This window comes from Mercenaria mercenaria, chromosome 11, assembly GCF_021730395.1.
Source record: "Mercenaria mercenaria strain notata chromosome 11, MADL_Memer_1, whole genome shotgun sequence".
Taxonomy (NCBI): Eukaryota; Metazoa; Mollusca; class Bivalvia; order Venerida; family Veneridae; genus Mercenaria; species Mercenaria mercenaria.
In genome coordinates, this window is record NC_069371.1 from 67,839,628 (window position 1) to 67,866,662 (window position 27,035).

Sequence of the window (27,035 nt, forward strand, 5' to 3'; positions counted from 1 at the left end):
TGGACAAATACGAAACTGGTCATCTATATAGGATGAATGGGCACAACTATCTTATGTCCTTAATATTAATTGTTATCAATTTCTTCCAACATTGCATGTTTCGCTAGTTTGTTAAAGACATTTTATGACTATTCAGAAATTGGATTAAGTATAATGATTTGCCTCCGGATTCCGCAAACGTCAATAGGAAATGTGTTCTCAGTGCGGAGAAAATGCAAAAATTGCCTCTTGTGAGGAAAGACATGTAATAAAGATATCTATTATTTTCTTACCAGTTGTCAGTGATTTTACCCCCTAGCACCGGCTTATGCGGAATTCTATTACCAATGAACATTGAGCTGACTCCATGATCCCAAAAGACCAGAAATATAATAACACTGTGTACGGGGATACTATTTACGGCCGCCACACGGCCCTTAAACATTAATGTTGTGATAGTTAATAAAATATGTAAGAAGATCCTATGGAAGCATAGAATGCAACCAAACAAAGTGATAGCAGACCGGTTTGATTGAGTCTGTTTATGAGAGGTATTAAAAAATGCAACACTCCTCACGCCCCGAAACCCGAGTTTAATGTTTATCAAACAAAACAGTTTCAAGTTCAATGTTAATGTTAGACAAAAGACTATTTATCGCAGCATATAAATGGACTATTTAAGGTAGTGGACCTGTAATGACAATCGGCTATTTCCGTGCGATTACGTATCTTCCGTATGCGATTTCGGCATTTTTCGGCCATACGGAGAAAACGCAATCGCACTGACATTGCCGATTGACATTATGGGTCCGCTACCTTAAGATTAATGATTGTTATTTACATAAAGTAAATGTAACATTTTAACACCACGGCAAGTGCCTAATACGGTTTTGTAGAAAAAGTTCAGAACATATACCATCTGAAAACGTTTAGTATAAAGAAATTCCGTGGAACTAAAAATAAGTGTCGAATTCTTTACCTACCATTATCTCAACAAAAACTTTTATCTGTTATTTACGAAATAGAGATATATCACTTTGCGTGATTTATTATATCATATCGATTAAATTTTATTTTACTTCCGTCTTGATAAGCTTTAAAATGTCTCAGAGAGTTGCTGTTGAGACTAGAAAATCAGGGCATTTAATTGTTGCGGCTATTGATTTTGGAACGACATATTCTGGATACGCCTATTCATTTAAAGATCACTATCAACGAGATCCGCTTCAGGTAAAATATTACACTGTTTGAAAGATATGTGAAATTTCAAGTAGTTTCGATTTGCTACATATCATGTGATTTGAGAAACGATTTTTACGTATAGTTTCTGTCTAATAATATCAACAAGTCATAAAAACATAAGCACCTATATAAAAGTTATTCATAACTTTTCAAAGATATGTAGGAATGTGCTCTCTGTACTATCTGTAAAGTTGTTGGTTTTAGACATATTCAGAAAGATAAACCGGCGAAGAAAAACCGATTAAACCCTTGGTAAAAGTGTGATAATAAAACAGAGTGACAGCGACAGAATTATTTGATTTGATACAGCTTGTTTTTTGTTGATAATCATTAAATATTTTTCAAACACAAATAAAAGTAAACAACGGGACACGTAACTGCAAATAAAAGAAAGAGGACAAAAACTAACAATAATTTTACAAGTCTTGGCTATAACTGTAAAAATATAAGAGCACTGCTTCTTTGCTTGCAGTATGTGTCAAAATGTCATTACCACAATTATAGTACGATCGGTAACGTTATAACATGGTAAATATGGTGTGATTTTGAATAATGATCAAATTGTTTATATTATAGTGCATGTCAATTTGTGGGAATATGGGCCGCCGTGAGAAAAATATTGAGAAATATAGAGACCTATACCACATTGTAGATTAAAGTGAGTTATCATAATTTCCCATGTATCTCTTTCCAGACCCGCGACTGGAAAAAATTATGACGTCATATATATGGCGGCTTAAGAGAAAGTAAAAAAACGTAGCCTGCTGAATAATTACAGGTGACAACATCTTTGAAAACTATGTTATGACTGCAAAATTGATATAGTTCGTGAAAGTAATGTTTATTCTAGCAGATAAAACACTTTTATGGAAAAGGATGGAATTTATTATGCTTAAAATGAAAAATAAATATCCATAAATATCAAAAAATGACTAAAACGACTGAATAACGATATTAAGTGAGCAAATGTCTATTTGATGGCGCAGTATGTTCGATTTAAAATAGAAATAGTCTGATAATCTATCACTACAATAGTCGATTAGCATAATTATATGTATCTATATACCCTTGTTATCTGTATGAGTGTATCAGTTCAGCTTAATGTCCCGACACTGTGGTCAGAACTCAAAATCAATAGAAAAAATACCTGTTACAATTTTAAGTATGCTTTTTCTAATGCATTTACAGCTTGTTGTAAACTATTTTGTAGTGCAATTCATTCTCCTATTGACATTGATAAATCCAATCAATTAATACATACTTCCCAGTAAAACTAAGTTAAAGACATCTACGAAAGGAATCATCAGAAGATTTCTCTAAGAAAGTTTTTGTCCAGCATACTAGTGGTCTATGATGTCATCGTCGTTTAGCGCTACAGTATATTTACGTTTTGCAGAAGAAAGTTTATAATACTAAAAACTACACCTTGAGTCCTTTCAATTAACAGGATTTGGTCACTAATCACATCCCTTCATTTGTATTTTCAAGCAAAGCTCGCATATATGATCAGCAATATTATTTTCGATTCCTTATTTGCATATACAATTAGGTTATGCACGTTTCATAGATAATGTAACCTCTAATACATGTACCACTTCTAATTTAATAAATCGTATAACTTCATGTCGAACTGATATTTACCTCATGTGAAAAAAAATATTGCGACAAAGTATATGCAGATTCTGAAAAAAAAAACCTTCCCAGAAAAAATAAAATCCAGCAATTACAGGGTGTGTTGTTCCGTAGTTTCAGATGATTCCTTTACTCTTTATACCTATTTTCCAAATAATCCAATGAATTACAAAGGAACTGCTTTAATTAAAAGCCTTTTCTTGTGTATTTAATTTCAGTTAAGCCTTTTTCTGCTTGTAACATTGCTAAAAATTATTTTCCATGTGAACCTGTGAGGCAGCTTGTCAAAGCATCTTCTTATTAAAAGATGTCTATTAAGGGAATGCGGTTTTTCGAGAGATAATAAGTAATCCATGAGAACTACTTCTGCCTAGCTTGTCGTATGATTTAGAAAACGTTAAACATAGTTATGTGTGGCTACTATATGAACAATAATTCACGCATTCTTGATAAAGTTTTCAAATACAAACAGTCAGTTGTTGCTCTCATTTTTTATGTCAGGGAGATGTAGTTATTAAATGAAACTAACAATTCAAAGACTACAATACTGCATCGCTTGGGATTGATATATCTCCATATCTTAAATTGATTTACACTTTTAAGTTTATTTACTGGAGTTTTTCTCTATTCAAATGGGGATGTTCCCCATACAATCTTCTGCAAGTATATCAGCTTTAAGTTAGATAACTATCTGTTACTAGACACGTGGTTTGTCACAATCAGCTGTAGGTCATGATGTTTGTCGGTTATATGCGACGTTAAATAAATACATTTTCCTTAAATTTATATAATCTTCATATATTTGCAAGAGCGACTTTCAAGAATTCAATGAACGTTATCAATATGTCCTTTTGCAGATATACTGCTATTATCAAGTGCAAGAATATTATACTAAATTTCACGATTGTAATTCAGACTTATGTGGGTTTTTTTTTTTAAGTTTAATAGCAATTTAAAAACACTTCTATTACTAAGTGTAAGAAAACAGTAGTTATTTATCAATTTTAATGAAAATTTTCACAAATGATTAAATGTTTTATCATATGCGGTTCTGACCCTCTTATTTGGAGATATGTTGCATATTCGGTGTTCATTCCTTTGTCAGCTGGATGCTACACTTTCCTCTTTGATCGTGACCAACAAAAGAGGTGGACCACGCCATGACTGGTGGTTCTTAAAGGCCATTGGGACAGAGCTGCTTTGATATTTTTCTACTTTCCTGATTTGTCGGATCCTTGATAATGTTCTGCTGGTATTCTGCTTTCTGTAACGACATGGAGAACATGCGCAAATGATTTGTTAAAAGCTTTAAGAAGATCCCTTGAAAGTATAGAACGCAAATAATCAAGATAATAGAATACTTGGTTTGACTAAGTTTGTTCCTGAGAGGTTTAGAAAGGTGAAAAAAATATCATGCCCTTTAGCACCAGCTTAAGCTGAATTATATTATAATGATATTTAACGAACTTCATAATACTAAAGGACCGGAGGCTATTTAAATATTTAATGTAGATATTTACTCGATCATTTTTGTGTTTCAATTAATAGTGTGCCCTCAGTTTCCCTTGCGTGAATAAGACACTCAGCGGTCGGGGGATTAAGTTTACGTATAATGTTCTATAATATTGGAATATGGTGGATATATAGAGTGTGAGCATCATTGCCAAACTACTGTTTAAGCACACCAGCATTGTTTTGCAACTGACCGTTCCAAGTCTTTGCCGCACTACGTTCCTTTATTTTAGGTTTTAGGCTTTCTGTCTATTGGCTTTACTTAGTTTATGTATTTATCATGTTCTAACCTATACATGCATTGCTGCAGAGTTTTACGGTTCAAAGATTAACATGAATCAGAGTTTATCACAAATCGGATATGTTGAGATATATTTTCAGTTTCAGAGAAAGAATGATGAAATAAAACAAAATGAAATGATTATCCCCTGCCCCTGATGCCCCTCCTCCTGCAGTTAGCTAAACATAATTACGGAAAGCCCATACTAAACGTTTAAGTGCAGGTTTGATAAATAATATTGTCTATAGTTACTTTTGTTATCGCGGAGCTGAAGACGAATCAAGTAAAACGCTTTCAGTGTTGATGTCAAGTTTGAATGCATATGATTAACCAGTAATTCTGAGTAATTAAGGTGACTATTATGAATCTAACTTTAAGAAAATAAATCTTGTTTTAATAAAATTACAAACAATGCATGTAATATGCACATGTTCTAATAATAACAGCATAGACAATTACTTGTGCCGACATTGATTTGTATTGCATTTTCGACAAAATCCTTTCCTTCTAGGTACTGATTAAACCAGCTATTAATAACGTACTTTCCGTTATTGTATGTTATATTTCTTGTAACGTTTGGAAATAATCTTATTTCAGATTCAACGCCATAAGATTAGTCGAAAATATTTTATTTCAAGAGGTAGATGCGACATTTAAAAACGCATTGTAAATTAGGTGGGTGGGGTACAAAATAAACAATTAAAATAACTTAAATATACTTTCTACTGAGAAAGTGCAAAAATAATATATTTGATATGTCCATTTCGCTTGTTTTGTTTAATAACATCATATTCGATATTATAAGCAATTTTACTAATATTTTCAATTATTATTCAGCAGTATTATTTTCGTAAACGGTCTCCATATTGATGACGTCATTTCCGGATCCAGTCGCGGTCCCCGGAAGAGATACATACATATTATTTTTGTCTTGGACCAAGGAATACTTTGGTATATGTGGCTATATTTCTCAACTACTTTCGAGCGGGATTACGAATGGCCGTGGACAATTAGTTCATATAAAATCTTGAAGCTACCTTGAATCACTCTCGAGTCCGAGTCCGTGTCCTAGAAAGAGCAGCACCGGTGTTATATGAGAAGGCATGGCCGTCACCAATTGGGGCTCGAATCCAAGACGTCCTGGTTGACACCAGAAACGCTAGTACGCCTCTCCTCTCAAGTTATTCATATTGTTAGCATGACCTTTCTCTTTTAACTATAGATATTCAGTCATTCATGGACAGATGGACAAGGACTCTGCACCCCCAAAGTGCCAACAACAGTCCTCTTTGATAAAGCTGGAGTCTTTAATGCGTTTGGTTACGAGGTAGGTAAGGTTAATAAATGTTGTAAGTAACCATTAGCCTGATGAAGACAAAGATTTAAATCATTTCGAAATATTTGCTTTCACTTTATGATTAGTATTTTCGTATATACAAAACTGGTGCAACTATATCAAGTTTGGGCCTAGCGTAAAGGCAAAAGTTAGTCACACTTAGAGGCCAATGAATTGATATTCATATAAATGTGATAATCACATTAACAATAACAACACAATGTGTCTTGTGTAAAATCCAGACACTTGTAATACCTGTATTGCCTGTGGTTTGTACGTTCCGAAACTGTGTCGCAAATCCAGGGCGTATGATATAACTGGCACAAAGAGCAGTGTCAATCTTGTGATCAAATGTTAACATAGTTCATTTCATGTCTGTTCAATAGCTATTACATGTACTTGGCATAGATGTTCCATGTAACAAATAAATATGTCCTTTGCAACAGCCTACATCTGAAATGTAAAGGTCAGACATGGAGGATAAATGTTAACAGGGTTTGTTAAATGTGCCCTTCATAAATCTTCCATCCATCAGAAAAAAAATGAATATCACTTGACTCAAATGCTTCAACCCCTAGCTCAAAGATCAAGGTAACACTTAGAAGTTAAAGATTTTATGTAATTTTTCTTGTCCATTCAGTAGCTTATTTCATGGACGGATATTTAAATAACAAGCTGTGGTTTCATATGGACCGAAATTAGATTTTTCGTTTGTTCTACAAAATTAATATGATAATGTGTAAAATTACGATTTAGTGTCTCTACTAACCCTATTTTTGCTTAAAGCAATTAACAACTGTAGGTTTTCAGACATGCACATTCAAATCAAAACATGTTGCACAATAATATATTGTTTATATACCATAATATTATAAATACATCATTGACAGATATCAGATCATTATATGCTGCATTTTAGATTAGTCCAATTTTGGTATGGGATTCTATAACCTTAGGACGGCCAGCACATATTTATGCAATCTCGCCAGGCATATGTATGTTTTTGACAACACAGAAAAAGACGTCACTCGACCTTCAGCTATTTCCGGAAGTAAATAAAATGAAAGTAGAAATGCTAAACTTGAAAACGAAAGCCGCATTTTGATTCGTAGATAGTCAGGGGTCACGCGCAGGGGTCACCCCGTCTAAATGTATGCGCGTGTACTCCTTTTTTTTTTTTTTTTTTTGCTATTGGGAAGCCAATTTTCAGCATTTTATTACGAAATGAAATTACCTGGGCTTTAGTACAGCATGTCAGCTTTTAATCTATGAAAAAATATTTGAGCTCTGGATAAACAGAAATCCCACAGGGGTCCGTAACGGACCAAGGGTATATTGATAATTTTGGAACTTCATCAAATCGCTCAAAATGTCATTTTTGATGTTGTCTGAGAGTGTCAGTATATACCTCAGATGTAAGATATAACCGTATTTAAGACCTGCAGACCTAGACATTTCAGAAATATTTTCAAAATAAGTTTCGTGTAATAAATGTTGTTTCTACGGAAGCGTGAAAGGGCCATCAGACGTTAATACGTTTTAGTACGTTAAGGCTGCGGAAAGGATATTGCATGGCTACAGTTCATTTACTTGTTTCCACTGTCTTGTAAAATAGGAACATGATGGGGTTATATTAAGAGTGAGATTAAGTGCAAGTAAAGTAGTTTTAACTTTCCATGTCGTTTAGCCACTGACCATTCCAGTGTCTCCTTTTTCAGGAATTTTGTGTCTGTATGTGCTGTTTTATTAGAGCATGTATTTGTGCTCAACCGTTAAACACGTGTATGCATTTACAGGTATGCGGAATGATGTTTGAGCGACTGCGTTGTTTGAATGTGGGTTTTCCTGTTCATTTTTTTTTTGTCTTTGTTTTCAATCTTGTGATTTCTTCAGAAATTAAACAATCGCTTTATAGGGTGCTTTAACTACAACGATCATGCACCTTTAAGATGGCTGATTGTAAAGCAAATGTTTTAAGAAATTTATTTCGGAATGCAAACTCCAATTAACAGATGTTGATATTCTGTCGCTATAGTTTTCGATCCAGTTACAATAGTAATCAAATCGTTGTTTACGGTTGATTAATATTTCCCTATAAAGTGTGCATGTGAGGTCAGCTAGCCATTCATTGGCGCATAACGTTCGTTTCCTTCGCTTCGTAGTAACTAAGTAGTTAACCATTCCAAGCTTAATCCTTAACCTCAACATGTTATCGGTTAGCATTATTCTGTGTGGTGTATTTTTTCTGTACATTTATGACGGCCATTTAAAGCAACGTTTCAATTATATATTGAATATACCTGATATTTCTTTTTACAAGCTGATTTTCCTTGTATATTTTCTATTTCATTTTTGTTTGAGAACTGTTAAGTTTTGTTAGTAGTATTAACCCATTAAAAAACTCCAAAGTCAAAATGGTCTTCTTTTACTTGTACCAGGCAGAGGATAGGTATGCAAGACTTTCCTCGTCGGAAAAACATATCGGATGGAAGTACTTCCGACATTTCAAAATGACTCTTCATAACAGATCTGTAAGTAAATTTTGATTACATCTGAAAACCAACGGGAGTGGTTATATTAAAATACTTATTCATATTAGTCGAATATTTATGTTTGCAATCATGTACCAAGTCAGTAAGTTATTTTATAAAGAACGTTTATTTTACGTCAAGGTAAAACATTGGTATTAAAGGGGAATATGCAACATTTAACAATGTACCTGTGTAGAAAGAGCTTAATGGCACAAATAATTTGGCGAAAAAATTATTATGAAAATTTGACTACAAACAAAAAAGATATGGCAATTGAAATATTACAAGTTTAATGAAGCTGCAGCCATTTCGGGCACAGTGACGTCATCGTTCTTTCCCTATATTTGCATTACCAAATATGGTACTTTTGACAAAAATATGATAAATACGATTAAACATGGACCTTCAATTTAAGTGCACACTTTAACACATAAACTTAGGTTTATATTATATCATAACCTACAAAATATGATTCTTAAAATCATTATTCACTGATTAACTATATATGGTAATACCCATATTAGGAAATGACGCTATCACAGTGGCTGCCTTTTCATTGCATAGATGGTAGCTCTATTTAAATGTTTTTATCTTTTTTTGTAGTCCGATTTTCATAAATCTTTTGTCAGTGTTAGTGTTTTACCTGGTCCTTACTAATAGGAACCGTTGCAAAATGTTGCACATCCCCCATTAAATTATTCTGTTTCCAAACTTCGAAAGCTAACCATTCTTAGGCTAGAAAGTTCAGACGTTTAACACTTCCCGCCGAATTAATTGAAAAAAAAATAAAACTCACAATCTGTCACGGTGCCAATACTTCTATTTCATCCATCGAAGAACCTTAGGTTGAAAACAAAACTACGTGATGACCAGGGGAAGACAATGCCTGCCATAAAGATATTTTCTGCCGCTATCGAATACTTAAAGACACACCTAATTAACAAGTTGACAGAATCTTACTATAACAGACAGCAATCGGTTAAAGGCAAGTCAGCCGATAACGACGTTGATATCAACATGAATGAGGACATACGTTGGATCGTAACAGTTCCAGCTATATGGAGTGACTCAGCAAAACAATTTATGAGAGTGGCGGCTGTGCAGGTAGACGTTAAGTAGAATGGATATATGAGAGTAGCTATGGTGGCTGATTTCTGCCATTTCGTGTGTTCGTGTCGGCGAGGCGAAATGTCGAAGTAAAGAAAACACGAAAGATCGAAATAAAGCTTATTTGTCGTGTGTTTGCCTTTCGACTTTCGAGACGAATACAGGAAGTAACGAAACATTGAAGGCGAAATAACGAAATTTCAGAGGCGATCACATGAACTTTTGTATTAATTACTTTGCGTGTCGGCGAGTATTAAAACTTTGTGTTGTCGCCCTTCTTTTGTTGTGTATTCGCCGCGAAAGGCGAAAGGCGAACATACGACAATTGAGCTGTTTTCGACCTTTCGTTACTTCGACCCGCCGACACGAAAACACGGCAAATGTTTCGTGTAGGGTCTGCCTTAATACAGTAATGTACAGTAATGTAGCAAAATGATGCATAATGGCGCAAAATGGGGTGTAATGTATATACCAATTTAATACCAGAACTGAAATATTTGAAGAGTGACGATGTTTTATTGCATATGAAACATTTTCTATCATAAATTGAGACGGGTTTTTTTTGTATAAATGGTAAAACACATTATCTAGATAGCATTCAAAGCTCAGGTTGGCGTAAAGGTATATGCCCCGTAAGACTGATAGAAGCTTACTGTATGTACAAATTTAATACCAGTGATAAAATATTTACACAATGACATCTTTTTTTGGAATGAAATCATTATCTTTCATAAATTTAGGACAAATATTATTTTATAAATGGTAAAACACTTTATTTAGATAGCATTTAAAGCTCAGGGCGGCGTAATGATATCCCGTAAGACTGGTAGAAGCGTAATGTATGTTTAAATTTAATACCAGCAATAAAATACTTGCACAATGACATCTTTTATGAATTACAAGACATTATCTTTCATAAATTGATGAGAAATGTAATTTTATAAATGGTGAAATACATTAACTAGATAGCATTCAAAGTTCAGGTCGGCGTAATTATGCTCCGTAAGACTGTTGAAAGCGTAATGTATGTATAGATTTAATACCAGCAATAAAATACTTGCACAATGACATCTTATGGAATATAAATCATTATCTTTCATAAATTAATGAGAAATATTTTTTCATATGCGCTAAACATATTATACAGATCACATTTAGAGCTAAGTTATGATCATCAGTAAAGCTTTTAGAGGTTTAATGTATGTATATATTTTATATACCCGCTGAGTGACACGTTTTATCGAGTATAAAAGATTTTCTATGGTTAATTAATAATAGGTAACTATTTTATGTGTGGTAAAACGCATTATCAATATCGAGATAGCACTCACAGCTGAGTCAGACCAAATGATGACGACAAAGTAGTATATAGAGGCGTAATGTATGTAGGCTTTCTTTTTTATTATTTTTTTATTATTGATGTGCTCAAGCATAAGCAATGAAATGATCGCAATTTTTATTTACTAATTCTAAGGTAAACGCAAAGTCTATAAAATATTGAGAATGCTTGATCAATGTCATCTTACTTTCATACGTTTTCGAAATTTTAATTACATATGCATTTGACTTTGATTAATTACTGTCGTATCTTCTTTAACTAAGTCAAATTTGTGAGATTTTCCCAAAACACGAAAGGTCGAAAACTGCTTATTTGTCGTGTGTTAGCCTTTCGACTTCCAAGGATACCCGCCGACAGGAAAAGTGAAAGATACAAAAGTTCGCCCTTGAATTTTCGTAATTTTGCCTTCAATGTTTCGTGTCGTCTTGTGTTCCCCTCGAAAGTCGAAAGGCGAATACACGACAACTAAGTAGTTTTCGACCTTTCGTGTTTTCGTGTCTTCAGCATTTCGACCCGCCGACACGAACAAATAAGCATTTTTTCGACCTTTCGTGTTTTCGTTACTTCGACATTTCGCCTCGCCGACACGAACACACGAAATGGCAAAAATCAGCCACCATAAAGTAGCAGCTGTGTAGGTTAACTCAAAATAGAACCGATATTTGAGAGTAGCAGCTGTACATTTAAACTTCGAGTAGAAAATATTTGAGTAGCAGTTGTACAGCTTAACTTTAAGAAGAAATGAATTCATGAGTGCAGCAGCTGCGCAGATAAAGGAGAAATGATGTGTGTGCGTGTGTGGGCGAATCCGTGTGTGTGCGTGCGTGCGTGCGTGCGTGCAGGCTGGCGGGAGGGCGGATGGGTGTGCGTGCGTGCGTGTGTGTCCGGGTTTAATGTCTTTTCCAACAGTTCTCAGTCATATAAACGACTACTTGTAGCCTTTAGCACAAGTGCTGCCTCACTGGAATATCACGCCGTAGACACGTGACATGATACCCCATCTAGTCATATTATACTGACACCGGGATAACCGATCCAAGCACTATCCTCTTAATGCTGAGCGCCAAGCGAGGAAGCTGTTAGCATCATTTTAACGTCTTTGGTATGACGCGGACAGGGATCGAACCCACGGCCTTCCGCACTCGAAGCGGGCACTCTACCACTAGGCTACCGAGGCGGTCACAGAAATGATACATGAGAGTAGCTGCTGTATGGGTAAGCTCTTAGTAGAAATGATGTAGGAGAGTAGCAGTTGTACAGGTAAAATTTCAGTAGAAATGATATATGAGAGTAGTTGTTGTACAGGCAATCTTTAAATAGAAATGATATATGATGAGAGTAGCAATTGTACAGATAATCTTTAAGTAGAAATGATATATGAGAATAGCGGCTTTACACATGGTAAACTTTAAGTAGAAATGATATATTTGCGTAGCCATACTTTAGTAAACTTTGAATAGAAATGAATTCATGAGAGTAGCATCTGTACATGTAAGTTTTAAGGTATTGGACCCCTAATAGTAATGTTTAAAACATAGCATTTGCTTGGTATATTCTTAAAGTTGACCATGTTTCGCACTGTGTTGCAAATTTTAAACAACTTTTACCGTGCCGTTTTTTGTAAATTTTGTATAATTTATGGTATTTCCTCAAGCTCAAGTAGAGACAAATTTCAATGTGATGGCCACTATCTAAAACGTTTGCAGAGAATTCATTACAGCATTAATTTTGATAAAAGAAACATCAAACTATTGTTAAACAATTATAAAACACAAAATAAAACTTTGAATATCATTTTTTCTAGGGTGCCTCAAGTACTCAGATTTAATGAGACAGAATTCTAACTCCCAACATTGAAAAATTAAGGTCGAATTCTGTGGGTCTGTTTTGAATTTTGCTCACTTCATTAAAAATAGCCTTGGGGCAGAAGTAAAACCTACCTGCATTCTTCACAATATGTAATCTAAAGAATGAAGGCAAAATAGAGAACTTTTACCGCTTATAACTCAGTATTTTTAAAGATTTCTAACTCGACCCATCCTGATTCAGGTAAATTCACTTTGAACAGCAAGAAATCGCTTTTAAAATGAAAATTTTCCACTTTTGTACAATGCATCTATAATAACTCTTGAAAGAAGTAAAAACTTACTAAAAAAAATGGAAAATATGGAAAAAAATTGGTCCCAGTGGGGCTTGAACCTACGCCCCCTGAAAATTGCAGTCAAAGTAGGTTTATGGTAGGAATTGAATACTCTTCAAAAAGGAGGTACTCTATTACGGGTCCAGTACCTTAAGTAGAAATGATTTAAAAGATAACGTTATGACCATAAAAAGTGAAGCCTTGTATCAACAAAAACTGCTTTTATATTAATAGCCCAACTACTTGCCATTACAGTGATAAGGATAACGTTGAAAGAGATCTCAGTTGTGTTTATCATAGGACACAAACAAGAAAATAAAAGCAGAATCGATAAAATCGAGTATGCGCATGAGAAGAAATGGAATGCACAACACCCCTCACAGATTCTAACATTTACATATGCGGAACTGTCTTTCTAAAACACTATAAATGGACTCTTTTATCTCATAGGACTGACATAATGACTACTCTGAGTAAATTGATCAATACATAATAAAACTTTTATCGTTTTAATTACATTGATTGCGATATTGCTGTGTTTACAACTAATATTTAACACTATAATTATATTGTTATACATGAATGATATTTATTGAAGTTTTTCAATGTACATTTTCTCGCTGATATATGACCTTTGGTGTCCTTTTGACGTAAAATCCATCTCATTTATTTTTATATTGATCATAAGAAGAAACAAAGTTGAATTATACTGAATACAATATAGAATGTAACATGATAATAAGATGCCGCTTAATGCGTAATTTTACTGAGAGAGAGAGAGAGAGAGAGAGAGAGAGAGAGATGGGGGGAGAGAAATATATTGGTTGAGTATGTTGCACATATAAATTCGCTTTCGATATACAGGCAGGTATACCGGAGGGACAGCTTTTTCTTGCCTTAGAACCAGAAGCTGCAGCAATATTCACTAAAACAGCAGTACTGTCTACAAACAACAGCGATGAGACAGGTGCCTTCGAGAACGATTCGCAATTTATGGTGATCGACCTTGGAGGTAAATTATTTTACATTCCCTATTTGTCAGATGATTTTTATATTCTCATATTTTTCAATAAAGCCATCTATATGCTGAATGATTCGACCTATCGTAGTTAATGGGATATGTTTTCCTTAAAATGCATCTGTTTTGTTTCTCTTATTATAATTTAACTTAAGCAGGCCCGGATCCAGAAATATTTAAGATTTGAGGGAGAGAGGTTGGTAACAGTCTAGAACGAAGGCGTCACCGGCGAGGCTGATGGCACCTAGAGGGGTATCAGGTCGGTCTCCTCCTGGAAATTTTGGAATATATGCATTTTTTGGTCTAGATTTTGAAGTACGAGAGGATGTACCCCCAATCTTTAGAGGTCAGGGGGCTCTCCCCCTGAAAAGTCTTGAAATATAGGTATGAAAGGGTGGCCACATGCATTTTTTTTGTCTAAAGTTTGCGAAAATAGTATTCCTTTGCCAAAATATTTGGGTGCAACTTTGATGTGTATAGGTCATTTCTCAGCCAACTTGGAGGAGGGGACACGTGCCTCCTCGGCCCGGCCCTGGATCCGGCCCTGTAAAGTTATTTTTCATCGATCAAATTCTGCGGTTGTATATCATTAACGTGTTCATAAATGTTTGAGTGTCTGCCTGCCAGCTGGTATGTCCATCGATAGACATTTGATTTCCGATCTACAACTAAAGAATGCATCGGCCTATAGTAGTCAAACTTGAATGGATAATACATGTGGCCAGTAGATGGTCCATATCATTTAGGAATCAGTAGGTAGAGGGTCGAGTTCACAGCGGTCTTGTGACTGAATACGGTTTTCGATCAATAAATGAAGAACGCTTAGGTATACAATAGTCACACTTCAATCACACGATGATTGTGTGTGGTTAATATATGAACCATATTTTGTAGGGTCATTAGGTAAAAGGTTATGGTTACTGTTACCTTCTGACTAAAATGGTTATCTGTCATTAACTGATGAATGCTTCACATGAGGATTGCCTGTGATCGGCAAATGACACCAATTGTTTTTGGGGAATAGTATATCAAAGGGCAAGGACACAGTGAAGCGAAAAAAGTCTACGCGCCTCTTTACATAGTAAATGCACTTAGACCTCTTTTGCATTCACCCCTAGAAATGTTTTCTGAACAATAGCAGGAAAACAATTGACCCTACAGTATGGTCATTCGATGGTATATTTTTCTTTGATTGGTAGGTCAAAGTCAAGGACACAGTGACCTTCAGACTGAAATGGTCAATAGCTTGAGAATGCTTATTCCTTAGGCATAATCTTACTGGCCAGGAGTCATTTGGTCAAATGTAGTGGTCACAGTGTACTTGAGACTGATCATTACATGCCAAGTAACCTCTGAAAGGCCGTTGTGGGGTGGCATATGTGTTTTACAAACATCTCTTGTTTAATACATTTGATACTTTTTCTATCAGGCGGTACAGTTGATATCACCGTTCATAAGGTCCAAAATGATGGGAAATTACATGAAGTTTACCCACCCAGTGGTGGACCCTGGGGTGGCACACTTGTCGATGACCACATTTATGAGTTTCTGGAAAATCTTTTTGGAAGGAAGGTTCTAGAAAAACTGAAGACGGAAAGCACTACTGAAACCCTCGATATGCACAGAACATTAGAGTTGAAGAAGCGCCAGTTCAGAGTCACGGATGAAGATGATGGGAAAGTTAATTTAACAGTACCAGGTTCTCTGTATGAAATATATGAAGAAGAAAATCGTGAAGAAAGGTTCCTGGATAGGCTAGAAAGATTGTACTCAAATAAGGTTCAGAAGAAATGGGGAAGATTGATTATTGATCAAAATATATTTCATAAACTGTTCACAGAATCAATTGATAATCTGACAGAACATTTGGTAGCAATATGTAGGAGACATGATATGGCTGGGGTGAACACCTTTGTTCTGGTCGGTGGATATTCAGAATGTGATGTACTAAAACAATCTATTAAAGACATCTTCACAGACAAGCATATGATTATTCCAGAAGAGGCTTCAAGCGCCGTAGCCAAAGGTTTAAATGTTATATTTCATTCCAAACTGTGCAAGTGTTAATTATACGTATGATCAGTGTGATACAACAATGGTTTTTTGCAAGTCAGTTGTTAATAATTTAACAAAAAATATTTTTGATTTTGGACTCTGTTTAGATATTTTGATGAAGTTTACTTATGTTCTGGGTCTAACTTTTTATATTCTTTGAAATACTTCAGGTGCTGTTCTGTTTGGACACGATCCTGATATAATCGATTCAAGGAGAGCTCCATGCACATATGGTAATGCATATTTGTATGACGAAGCACAACATAATTTAATGTAATATACACAAAATGGAAACGAAAGAGTACTTCGGTTCATATTTTTAAACGATCGTTAGATTTTTTTATATATGCCAAAAAAAGTTCTCTGGTACTTGAATTGAGATATTGCAAAAACAAAGTCTTATTTAATATTTTAAGTAAAAACTAGTCAATGAAGATTGTATCAAAAAAGGGGGACATTGCGTTTTATTACTTACGAGAACACATGCAAACCTGATGTTATTCGGACGTGACTAACCTGTAGGTGTGCACCTGTGTCACAGACTGTGATGTTCCTCTTACTGTACATACCATGAATATAGTTTAAGCACAGCTTATTGCATAAATGAGATCTGTATTTACATTTAACCACAAATCAATTTCTATCAGACATTTCTCGTCATGTGTATGTCTTGCCAAGGACTTTGTGGAATGAAGCAGAAATTCATTGGAGGTAAAATATTAATTCAGGTCTTACAAGTTTTATAACAATACTCTGCTATTTAATTTCACAGGTATAAGCACCGCAGTGCCATTTGACTCCAGAGTTCATCCAGCTAAGCACAGGCACAGAGATATGTGTGAAGATGTATTCAAAGTCTTTATACCAGTTGGAACTGAAATTGTGCCAGGCTGTGACAGGAATGGCCGTACCGGCGACAGTAACCATCAGAACAAATCAACACCCTTTACAATATTTACAAATTTATTTACATAAGATGATTATTAACAATGAATAGATATGAAAAGAAAAAAAAAACTGATTAGAAGAAAGAAAAAAAAAGAAAGTTCAGTATCTCTAGATACAAAAGTTCTTATAGTCCATTCTAATCTGACGTGACACAGGTCTTTAATGTAATTGTGAACTTTAAGTAGCACAAACAAAACATAGCTTCTAAATTCAAAATACAGTCCCTTTAAACCGTGAATACGTTGATTCCGTGTTGGCTCCCTATGGTGATAGGTGATTGCATCCCTGAGCTGACTTCAGAGGATAACAAAAATCATCGTCTTTGCGGTTTACGGCACAACCATGGGACGAAAGCTCTGCGCTGGGAATATCACATCCAGGCGAGTGAAGACAAGTGAACCTCGGGCATTGTACTTCCGGGTTATGACATCACCAGGTAAAATCGTCTGGCGGAAGAAGCTAAAATATATAACATATGGTAAGCACCATAGCAAAACAAATAAGTCAGGGCATAAAACTGCTCCTTTGGGTACACCATACCTCCGTAGGCTCCCATAAATAATACGTGCTACTTATACAAAACATATGTGCTACTAAGTTCATACGTCACATGATTAAAATACGTCACTTATTACTTCCATTATTACAAAGATTACTTACTTAAAAGACTAAAGTTAAAGTATGAAAAAGATATGAAAAGTATATGATGAAACATTATAGTAATGGAAATGATAAACTGCAGCCATTTTTAACAACTACAAATTAACAAAATTCAATGTAAATCAAACGTTATATGAGAGTTGGCATCCATATAATATCTAATGCCATACACTACAACGGACATTAATTAGATGTGCTATAGACTGGCACACAATTACAAATTACAATAATATATTACAAACATGGCACAAGACTTGCCATATAGATTTATACATAACAATACAATGCAGTAATGGCGTTCCATAATTAACAAAATGTTTGACATAAGTTTTTGAAACAGTGCTTTACAATTATCACGATACAAATTTCAGTACAAATTTTACATCTTATATAAATGAAACATTTTAGATTCCTCTTTCGAAATAATTTACAAAGTCTGAAAAATTTAATAAATCATCCTGACATACCGAAACTAGCAAAAATCATATGCCGAAAAGTAAATGTTACAGAATTCTGTAGAATGAACAAAAATTTATCCAAAAAAAAATCGTAATGCAAAAATCATACAAAAATCTAACAAATAAATTTCTTACCTCGATCGAGCATAAATTTCTAGCAAGAAAATAATTCAGACATAGATTCGTCTATAAAGTCGTAAGGTGGTGTGCGCAAGGCATATCTAGTCCAGTCTATTTAAAGGATAATGTCCCGCCAAATACTAAATTTCATGGGATTCACGGCTAAGCCGTGAGCTATGACTATTGTCATTTTCACGGGATTCACGATATAGCCGGGGAATCTAACTACTTTGGCGCGGATTTAAATTGACAATTTGAGGCCCATTATAGTGGTTTTGGGGATAAAAACATAAATTACTGAAGTTTATAAAATATCAACTTTCTTATTACTGAACAGAATTTAATGAAATTTACATGGAAATTTAAGTTATGAAATACAGAAAAACATGAGAGGTATTTCATGCGTGAAATCTGACATTTACCTCAATAACTCAAAAATTTACAAAAAGATGATGCAATACCTGCATTTACACTACATATAAAATAAGGCCCGTATGTCAATTTGTGACACAGGCAAAACTCAGGTAGCCCACTCATTCAACACAGCTAAGAGCTCTTCAGTAGAGATATATAAATCTATCTCTGAACATCCGTCTTTCATAACAGATCCCGGATGTGAAAAAGTTGGCGAGATCGACATTAGTGGCACTGCTGGAGAATCAACTAGAGTGGACATTATCATGAAATTTGGAGATACAGAATTGCATGTCGAAGCGAAAGAGCAAGAAACCGGCAACAAAATATCGGCAAAGTTTAATTTTTTGCGATGAAAAAAAAAAACAATGGCAACATCCATAGAATTTATCTACGAATTGCAGTATTCGCGGAAAAGTCTATTTTCCTGAACATGAAATACAATGAAATATAACGAACTAATAAGACATATTTATCATACGTACTGTTTTAGGTTGGCGATTGCTTTACCGTTGTTATTTGTATTTGCTTTTATGTGTATGTTTCATCTCATGCTAACTATCAGTATAATTTTCGCCAAATAGAATACAAATACACGCTTTAGGAAGATAATTCTACCATTAGTTAAAAGTGTCACGCAGGCACTGACACTAGATAGTATTGTGTGATCATTCTAATATTATTTTTCGCAAAAACCTGTATAATTCTTGTATTAATTAGGCAATGTTTTCAGGAACCTGAAAATGCCTGTCTTATATAATTTTGAAGTTGTAAACTAAAAAGCTGGAAAGGTTCAGTGTTTTATTTGGCGATGAAATTTTCTTTTATAAATAGTATAATATTGTAGCCAGTTCGCAAATTGATATTATATAGTGAGAAAATGATAAAACAACATTGTTTATATATATATATATATATATATATATATATATATATATATATATATAAAGTTCAATTTGTAAGGAATAAACAGCAGCAGACTTCTGTGTTTTACAATTATTTTAATTCTTCACTGCAAGCGCTTTCAATACATATATCTTTCTTACAAATTGAACTTTTATATATCCTTACAAATTGAACTTTTATATATTTTATACCTGCACAAGGATTTTACTGACTTTTTTAATATATATATATATATATATATATTTTATATATATATATATATATATATATTTTATATATATATATATATATATATATATATGCGGGGATGGGAAAAAACGTGATACATATACTGATATTTGATCTGCCTACAAATTGCTAACAAATATACCAATTTAATGTGTGTTATTATTGTTTACGATGTTTGTTACCCTTTTTTATTTGCAAATGCTAAGTTCATAAAGTGTTAACTTGATCACATTTGAGTTTACAATCTAAATTGATAAGAGAATCCATGTTTCATGATAATTTGAAAATATTTATAAGCGTAGTGTATATTTAAAACATGTTCCAATGTAAACATGATAAAGTTACGATTCACCCGATAGATCATTTCTTAACTGGTTTATTTTTCTATTTTGGTCCCAATATAATATTACAACATTCATTAACTTAGGTTTTGATAGAGAGGTTTATACCGCTATCTTCGTTTCTTTTCAATATGATCAGCGTTAGTCATTTAAGTTAAGATTTTACAAATACTAACTGAATGTAATTTAAGTATGGATAAAGCACAAAGTTTGATGAAACAACAGGTGCAAAATATAGAAAATGTGACACCCTTATACAGGTAAACTTTAGTTCCATGATTTTCCTTAATCTTAAATTTACGTAGTCTATTGTATTACAAAATAATAACTCTACCTCTGATTTTGAAATATGATCTTTATAAATGCGATATTCATTCATACAATCTTAAAATATTGATTTACTGTTAAATGGTATTATGCATAAATGTGTCAGTAAATCCGTTTTGTTTAACAATCACACTATTGTATTTCTACCTGACGGAATGTGTGACTGTTCTTTTGCTTTATGAATTGATGAATTTAAGGAACCTAACCATGATTAGTTTTTTGTGTCTTTTTAAGCACCAGGAAAGTGTATGTCAATTTACTACCAAGTTATAATACAAATGCAATGAATATAACTGTCAAATATAATTCCTGTATCTGACATTGAGAGACATTTTAGTAACACTTCACTGAGGAAGATTTGTATTATTTCCCAAATTCTATTTCGTTTGCTGTATAGTAATATAATGTTAAATATAATAAGTTTCGAAATATTTTGTTACTGCCTTTTAAGATACTGTTGAAAGAAGAGCTGATAACTATCTTCTTGATTTCTTTGTATGAATCAAGATTAAATTTAATGTCGACAAATTATTGGCTATGTTAATACGTGTTTATTGAAAATATTAAATTTCAAGCAAAACGTTCTTCAAGACGCTAGCAGACGACTTTGGTTTAACAGAAAGCAGTGCAACTTTTCAAGTCATTGTTGATCGGTTTGATAGTCTCTGTGCCGTCACAAAAGCAATTAAAGATGTTGGGCTCACTAATTGCGGGCTTATATTTGGTAAGATCTTTACCCCAAAAATAATGTTTTGTATGAACCAAGATTCTTGCTCATCATTCGTAAAATATATCACACTTCGTTCTGTTTATCATCATGAAGGACTGTGTAAAAAGTCCAAAGTATTGTTTATCATAGTAAATATTGTATTATCCATGTGTTTGGAAATCATCCCAAGTTTGTTTGTATTTTTCTTAATTAATTTAATTATTATTGCTAATATATCTGATAAATTCTGAAATAAAAAAATAAAGAACATATTTCACAAGTGTTACTTCAAGCTCATCTTTTTAAGGAATAAAGGGGTTTAAAGTGGGTAAATTGTGTCAGATATTGTACAACAATATTAGTTATAGTTTCATTGCACGGTTTACAATCGTACTGTGTATAAAAATAGCTCTATCAAACCTCACTTGGATACTAGTTAGAAGGAAGACAGGTCCTTTTTTGTTTGTTTTAGTGTTCCATCAATAAGGTCAATGTTACATACTATTAGGATAAATTCCCTATCTGATCCTTATACTGACATTTGCCTTCGAATAATACTTTCCTGATGTTTCTTTGTATCCGACAGAACTCGTCCTATCTACTGTCCTGATTCAGTGTCCGAAACTGGAACAGAAGGATTTTAGGTTATTGTTCCTTACTCTACTCAGGTATTATGGTATCAAACTTACACCTTAAATTAACATTCTTACATTTTTCTTAAAACTGAATCATTATCCTATTTCAATAATTAACAAATCAAGTTTGAAATCCTTTTCGTCTCTCTGTACCAATAAAGAATTTTTCTTTCTATCTTTTTCTTGACTTACTACATTATTTATCTAGGTATCACTCATGCCCAACCTGCTCTTCCAGCTAGCACACTCTGTGTCCAAATTAAAGAGTACATTCAATAGTGTTGCTGTTTCTTGTTTCTTTTGTTACTCTATATTTGTTCACTGCCATCACGCACACATATACACAATAATAATAGAACTCTTTCTATTATTTCTACTTTTTCACTTACTTGTACTAAAGTAAATCATATTTAGAAATCGAGTTTTTCTTATCAAGTAATTATTGTGTGCATATTTAAGGTATAGACTATACAAAAGAGAACATATATAGTGGGAAAAATACATTTGGTGGACGTAGTCTTCATCAAATATCCAAGCAGAGATCAAACCCCTATCAGGAGGTACGTTATCATCGCTAGCCATAATACAGTTTGTTTCGTATGCTTTTGAATCTTTTACAAAAGGTATGTATAAATACATTACTATAAAATTACTCCAATGTTAAAACATGAGGACAAAACAAAATTTTGTTTTATTTTGGTCAATATGTTACAACGAAAATGTGCTCAACAAATTTGAATTGGTCTAAATTTTTAAAAGTTTAATCAATCATTGACGTGCTCAATATACGAATGCCCAATTTTAAATGACGACACTATTTCCATTTATCGTTAAAACCTTTTTGTAAATATGAACAAAATACGCCCGTAGCAATATACCTGTCAAATTTTAGAAAGTATTCTGGTGTTATCTAGCGGAAACGAAATTGAAAACATGCACAGTCCATGTGCCTGCCAAGTCCGAGAATTGAAATTAAGCAGAAACATTTTTTCTACTAAAAATAACTTTGACCCACTAGGTGATATCCACTGCCAAGAAGTAAGTGTGTATCAATTTTGGCCGGCGTAGGTTAAATCATTCTTAAGGTAGCAGGGTACACTTTCGAATTTTGTTATAAAGAGAACATCGTGATTTTGGATGTCTGTAAATTAAGGTGAGAGATAATGATTATTAATTCTTTAGAAAATTTATACAGCCGATACATGTAAAATTCTGATGTCAGTTGGAAAACTAACTGCTGGTAGCTTTGTATGATCAATGAGACACCATTTCGCGGAAAAATTCAATTCACGGAAGGGTTCTGTGCTTGTTGATTGATACTCGGGAACGTTTTCGTTATTTTCCGAAAAAACGAGCTGGATGGGCCCCCATTCCGTTTATGTCCTGACGTTCAGTAAGGACTATTAAATCAAGAAATGCAATAAAATTGGACAGTGTTCTTGCAGCGGGATCATTGTAGACTGTTCAAAAGGTGCAAAATTGATGATTTTGGCACGCTATTTTTCATGGATGATGTAAACCTTTCGCTTTGATAACTTTCTTTATTCTTGTATGAGAATCCTGATCTTGCCATTAATTAAAAGCACAAAACATGCACGCAATTTATAAAATAGCCACCCAAATTTTGCTCATAGGAGAAGTGCAATAGTGCGACTCGCTACATGTAAGACCGTCCGTGCCAAAAATTTTCGCATCTAAGAGTACCTTGCTACCTTAAGTTATTGTGGGGAAATGAAATTGCAGACGGACGAACAGTTGCCCTGTATCAACATTTTACCTCCCTTTTGGTTATAAAAAGCTTTTTAATAAAAAAAATAAAGATATACATAGACAGGAGAAAGATTTGTTAATGTCAAATATCATTGTCGTTTTTTTTCAAACTGTCTTTAAATTTTCAGGTGATATGTATTCTTGGGGAAACTCTTGAACCTTTGGATGACGACGGAATCATACCGTCATTTGGATTTGGCGGCAAAGATAATATGGAAAACAAGAGCATATTTCCTCTGAAAGGGGAGGTAAGATTGGGTTTCCTTAAGATTCTATGAATTACGAAAAATATCTTAACTTCATGTAAAATTCATACATTACAGCACTTTTTAACATTTCTTTCTCCTACTCGAGCTGCGGTGGCCTAATTGATAAGGCACCTGCCCAGCAATCGGAAGGTTGACTGTTTGAGTTCTGTCAGAGGCGGTACTTGTTACTTAAGAAAGACCGGTCTATGGGCCGCCAGGTAGTAAAATGATGGTACCGATTGCCTATCTGCCTGGTGCCTGGCATTAAAAAATAGGAATCGGGAAGTAATGCTGTTTAATGTATGTAGGTGTCTCATAAGCCAACTCGCATGGCCCTTTCTGTAGGGGTGACACTATAATGAACAAACACTTTACTTTACTTTAATTACTTTCGTTATATATTAGCTGTATCACTCAGACCTGCATTTTGAGTAATTTCTGCATAGTTATCCAATGTTATTTCGAGTCATATTACATTCCCAGACAACAACTATCTACAGTGTGTGTTTCTGTATAATTCATAATAGGACAGGATAATTTTTCCACATTCTGTATATTCATATTCATGAAACATATGGGATGCTTCTTTATATAGTATTTCATGCCTGCATGATATTTCTTAATAAATGATCCAGTCTGAGCTCCAGTTTAATAAACCAAATCAATTCTCAAATAGTTATCTGTATATGTTAACCATTCATAAATATATAGGAAGAGTATACGTAATCCACATAAACTCCTTCAGCAGGAAATCTGTTGTTATTAGATACTGAAAAGGTAAGATGTAAATTTGATTGTAATCCAAAGACACGAGATATTTCACAACCTGCCTCCAAGAAAGGCATTTCTGAAAACTTTTTAAGTACTGAAATATTTTATGTTTGTCTTCTGTCCTGTTTTCGAGCCCTAAATTTTGTTGCTCTTGTTGATCTTCCTTCTACAATGTCATTGAGTACATGCTAAATAAAATACAGTTCGTTAAGTTATCTTTTTGTATATACATACATTTATATTATATATAAATATTTACATGAGAGCCACTGTGGTATTCATTTTATGTCCAAGGGATTTACCGTGTGACGGTACCTTACCCTGAACCACGGACAGTAGTTGGAGTCAAGCACAGTTAGACTTCCAATTTGTATTCTTCAACTGACCGTTTCAATTCGGTGCCCAAATACGTTCATTTTTCACTGTTTTGTCATTTTTGTGTATTCATGTATATTATACATTGTATATAGTATTTTGTTTACATATTCTTTTCTCACATATTTATGCATATCATGGAGTTGCTTTTCTTTCCAAGGGACTTGTTATTCCTGATTGCATTTTTGTGTTTAACATTCCAGGGCAACTGTGACGGCTTTTTGGACGTACTTGAAACATACAACACTATCACGCCAACAATTGAGCTTGGTGGTCCTTCCAATTTTGCTCCACTTATAGAAAATGCCATAAACATTGTGACTAGGACCAAACAGGTAAAGCTTAACGTACCTGTCAACCTTTTTATTGAAATACTCTAATATATTACAATTTAGAGCTTCGTTGCTAAAAACAACTAAATATATCAAAGCTTTCGAATCCCTTTGAGGCCTTTTACCTTGTTTCTATGTGAGCGTATGTTCTCCGTGACAATTTGATAAAAGACATTGTGTTCGAAATCATACGGCCTCCACCTTTGATTTATGTGGATATGTTTGCGGAGAACAGGTTTGTACTGGTACCGAATCCAGGAACACTGGTTAGGTTAACTACCCGCCGTTACATAACTGAAATACTGTTGAAAATGGCGTTAAATTTAAAACAAACAAAACTTTCTAACTGAACGTTGTTTCCTTTTCTGCGATTTAGTCGATGGTTTACCGATGGTGTACTCAAAGATAATTCAGTCTCAGTTACTAGTCTGTTGTACTTGCTCAGCTGCTGTTATGAATTGACAATTTAGAAAAATAAAAATATTCTGTTCTGTTCTATTCTATTAGCATAATAAACAGGCAGCTGACCAGCTTTTTTTCAAAAGTTAATCTTGTCCATTTAATTATTACAAGAATCTTTGCATAAAGTTACAACCAGTTTTGTTTTGATTTTCAGTACCACATTCTGGTGATTGTTGGTAACGGAAAGGTTGACAATGAAGAAGAAGCTATGGAAGCTATTGTGAAAGCGTCTAATTACCCATTGTCTATAGTTGTTATTGGTGTTGGTGATGGACCATGGAAAAATATGAACGATTTCGATGACAAACTCCCTCGCAGGGTGTTCGATAACTTTCAGTTTGTAGAATTCCATAAAATCAAATCTGAAGCGAGAAATCCGCATGCAGCCATTGCCTTAGCAACACTTATGGAGATTCCTGATCAATATACTGCAATACAAAAGCTGAAACTTTTTGACAACGTGTAATATTATGTCAGAATGAAGCCATATTTATTAGGAGGAGAAAGTGTGATGTCATTATCATCATTGTAAATATAAAGTTGAAAAGTTCTTGTCATATAGTGCTATGCTGATCTACGAAAAGAACGCCTATAACTTGATGAAAAGAACATGAAAACATTTAAGCAGTATGACCTCTGTGTCGTACACATGAATACATTCATTATGTTCGTTTTGTATATTTCATATGGTTTAAAGCCATTTTTCTGTTATATAGCGACCACTAGTTATAAAATGATATAAAAATTTAATTATTATTTATTAAATCATCACAGAGAGGCTTGTTTCGCCCGGTGAGTAAACTGGCAACTCTGTTTGACAGGCTTTGAATATACTCGTATACAAACAATCACAAAACTAGGATTTATAACCAGCCGTTTAATATATGAGCCTATCACCGTAATGGATTCATATTGTATGATATTATCAACACATAATTATTACCCTTATAATGCGTGTTTCCCTTAAATATCTCAGCTTTTTTTTTATTTTCTTCTTAGAAACTGTTCCTAAATCCGTAATAACTTTCAGCTTAGAACTGTATTAATTGAAATGCTTGCAACGAAGATTCCAGAATTCGCGAAGGTTCTACAAACACAAATTTAGGTCAGGTCATTTCATGTCAGGGAGTAGTTTCGAATTATGGCCCTTCGATTTCATG

The 27,035-nt window shown here is 34.0% G+C and overlaps 2 protein-coding genes and 1 long non-coding RNA gene across 3 annotated transcripts in view; 2 read left to right on the forward strand and 1 right to left on the reverse strand.

Annotated features, from left to right (window-relative positions):
- Positions 1-19,695, forward strand: part of LOC128546640 (heat shock 70 kDa protein 12A-like) — a 47,271-nt gene extending 27,576 nt beyond the window's left edge. The window contains exons 5-9 of the mRNA XM_053517642.1: positions 13,963-14,110; positions 15,546-16,142; positions 16,342-16,404; positions 16,944-17,060; positions 18,871-19,695. Of these exons, the coding sequence (XP_053373617.1) occupies positions 13,963-14,110; positions 15,546-16,142; positions 16,342-16,404; positions 16,944-17,060; positions 18,871-19,127 (1,182 nt within the window). The 3' untranslated portion in view covers positions 19,128-19,695. The remainder of the gene's footprint in view (positions 1-13,962; positions 14,111-15,545; positions 16,143-16,341; positions 16,405-16,943; positions 17,061-18,870) is intronic.
- On the reverse strand, positions 17,175-18,574 carry LOC128546641 (uncharacterized). The gene is made up of 2 exons (XR_008366122.1): positions 18,373-18,574; positions 17,175-17,578 (listed from the first exon to the last, which is right to left on the reverse strand). It is a non-coding gene; the product is annotated as an uncharacterized LOC128546641 (long non-coding RNA).
- A 289-nt stretch (positions 19,696-19,984) lies between the features above and the next one.
- Positions 19,985-26,625, forward strand: LOC123531786 (copine family protein 1-like). The gene is made up of 6 exons (XM_053517643.1): positions 19,985-20,506; positions 21,149-21,297; positions 22,377-22,477; positions 23,816-23,935; positions 25,285-25,416; positions 26,030-26,625. Exons 1-6 carry the CDS (start codon positions 20,439-20,441, stop codon positions 26,339-26,341), a joined length of 882 nt encoding a protein of 293 aa, XP_053373618.1. The 5' UTR covers positions 19,985-20,438; the 3' UTR covers positions 26,342-26,625.
- The last annotated feature ends 410 nt before the right edge of the window (positions 26,626-27,035 follow it).

Excerpts from the sequence above, each read along its gene's own strand:
- LOC123531786 (XM_053517643.1), top strand. The coding sequence starts at position 20,439 with ATGGATAAAGCACAAAGTTTGATGAAACAACAGGTGCAAAATATAGAA. Across the intron at positions 23,936-25,284 it reads TATTTCCTCTGAAAGGGGAG|GGCAACTGTGACGGCTTTTT; the intron begins GTAAGATTGGGT and ends TTAACATTCCAG. Across the intron at positions 25,417-26,029 it reads TTGTGACTAGGACCAAACAG|TACCACATTCTGGTGATTGT; the intron begins GTAAAGCTTAAC and ends TTTGATTTTCAG.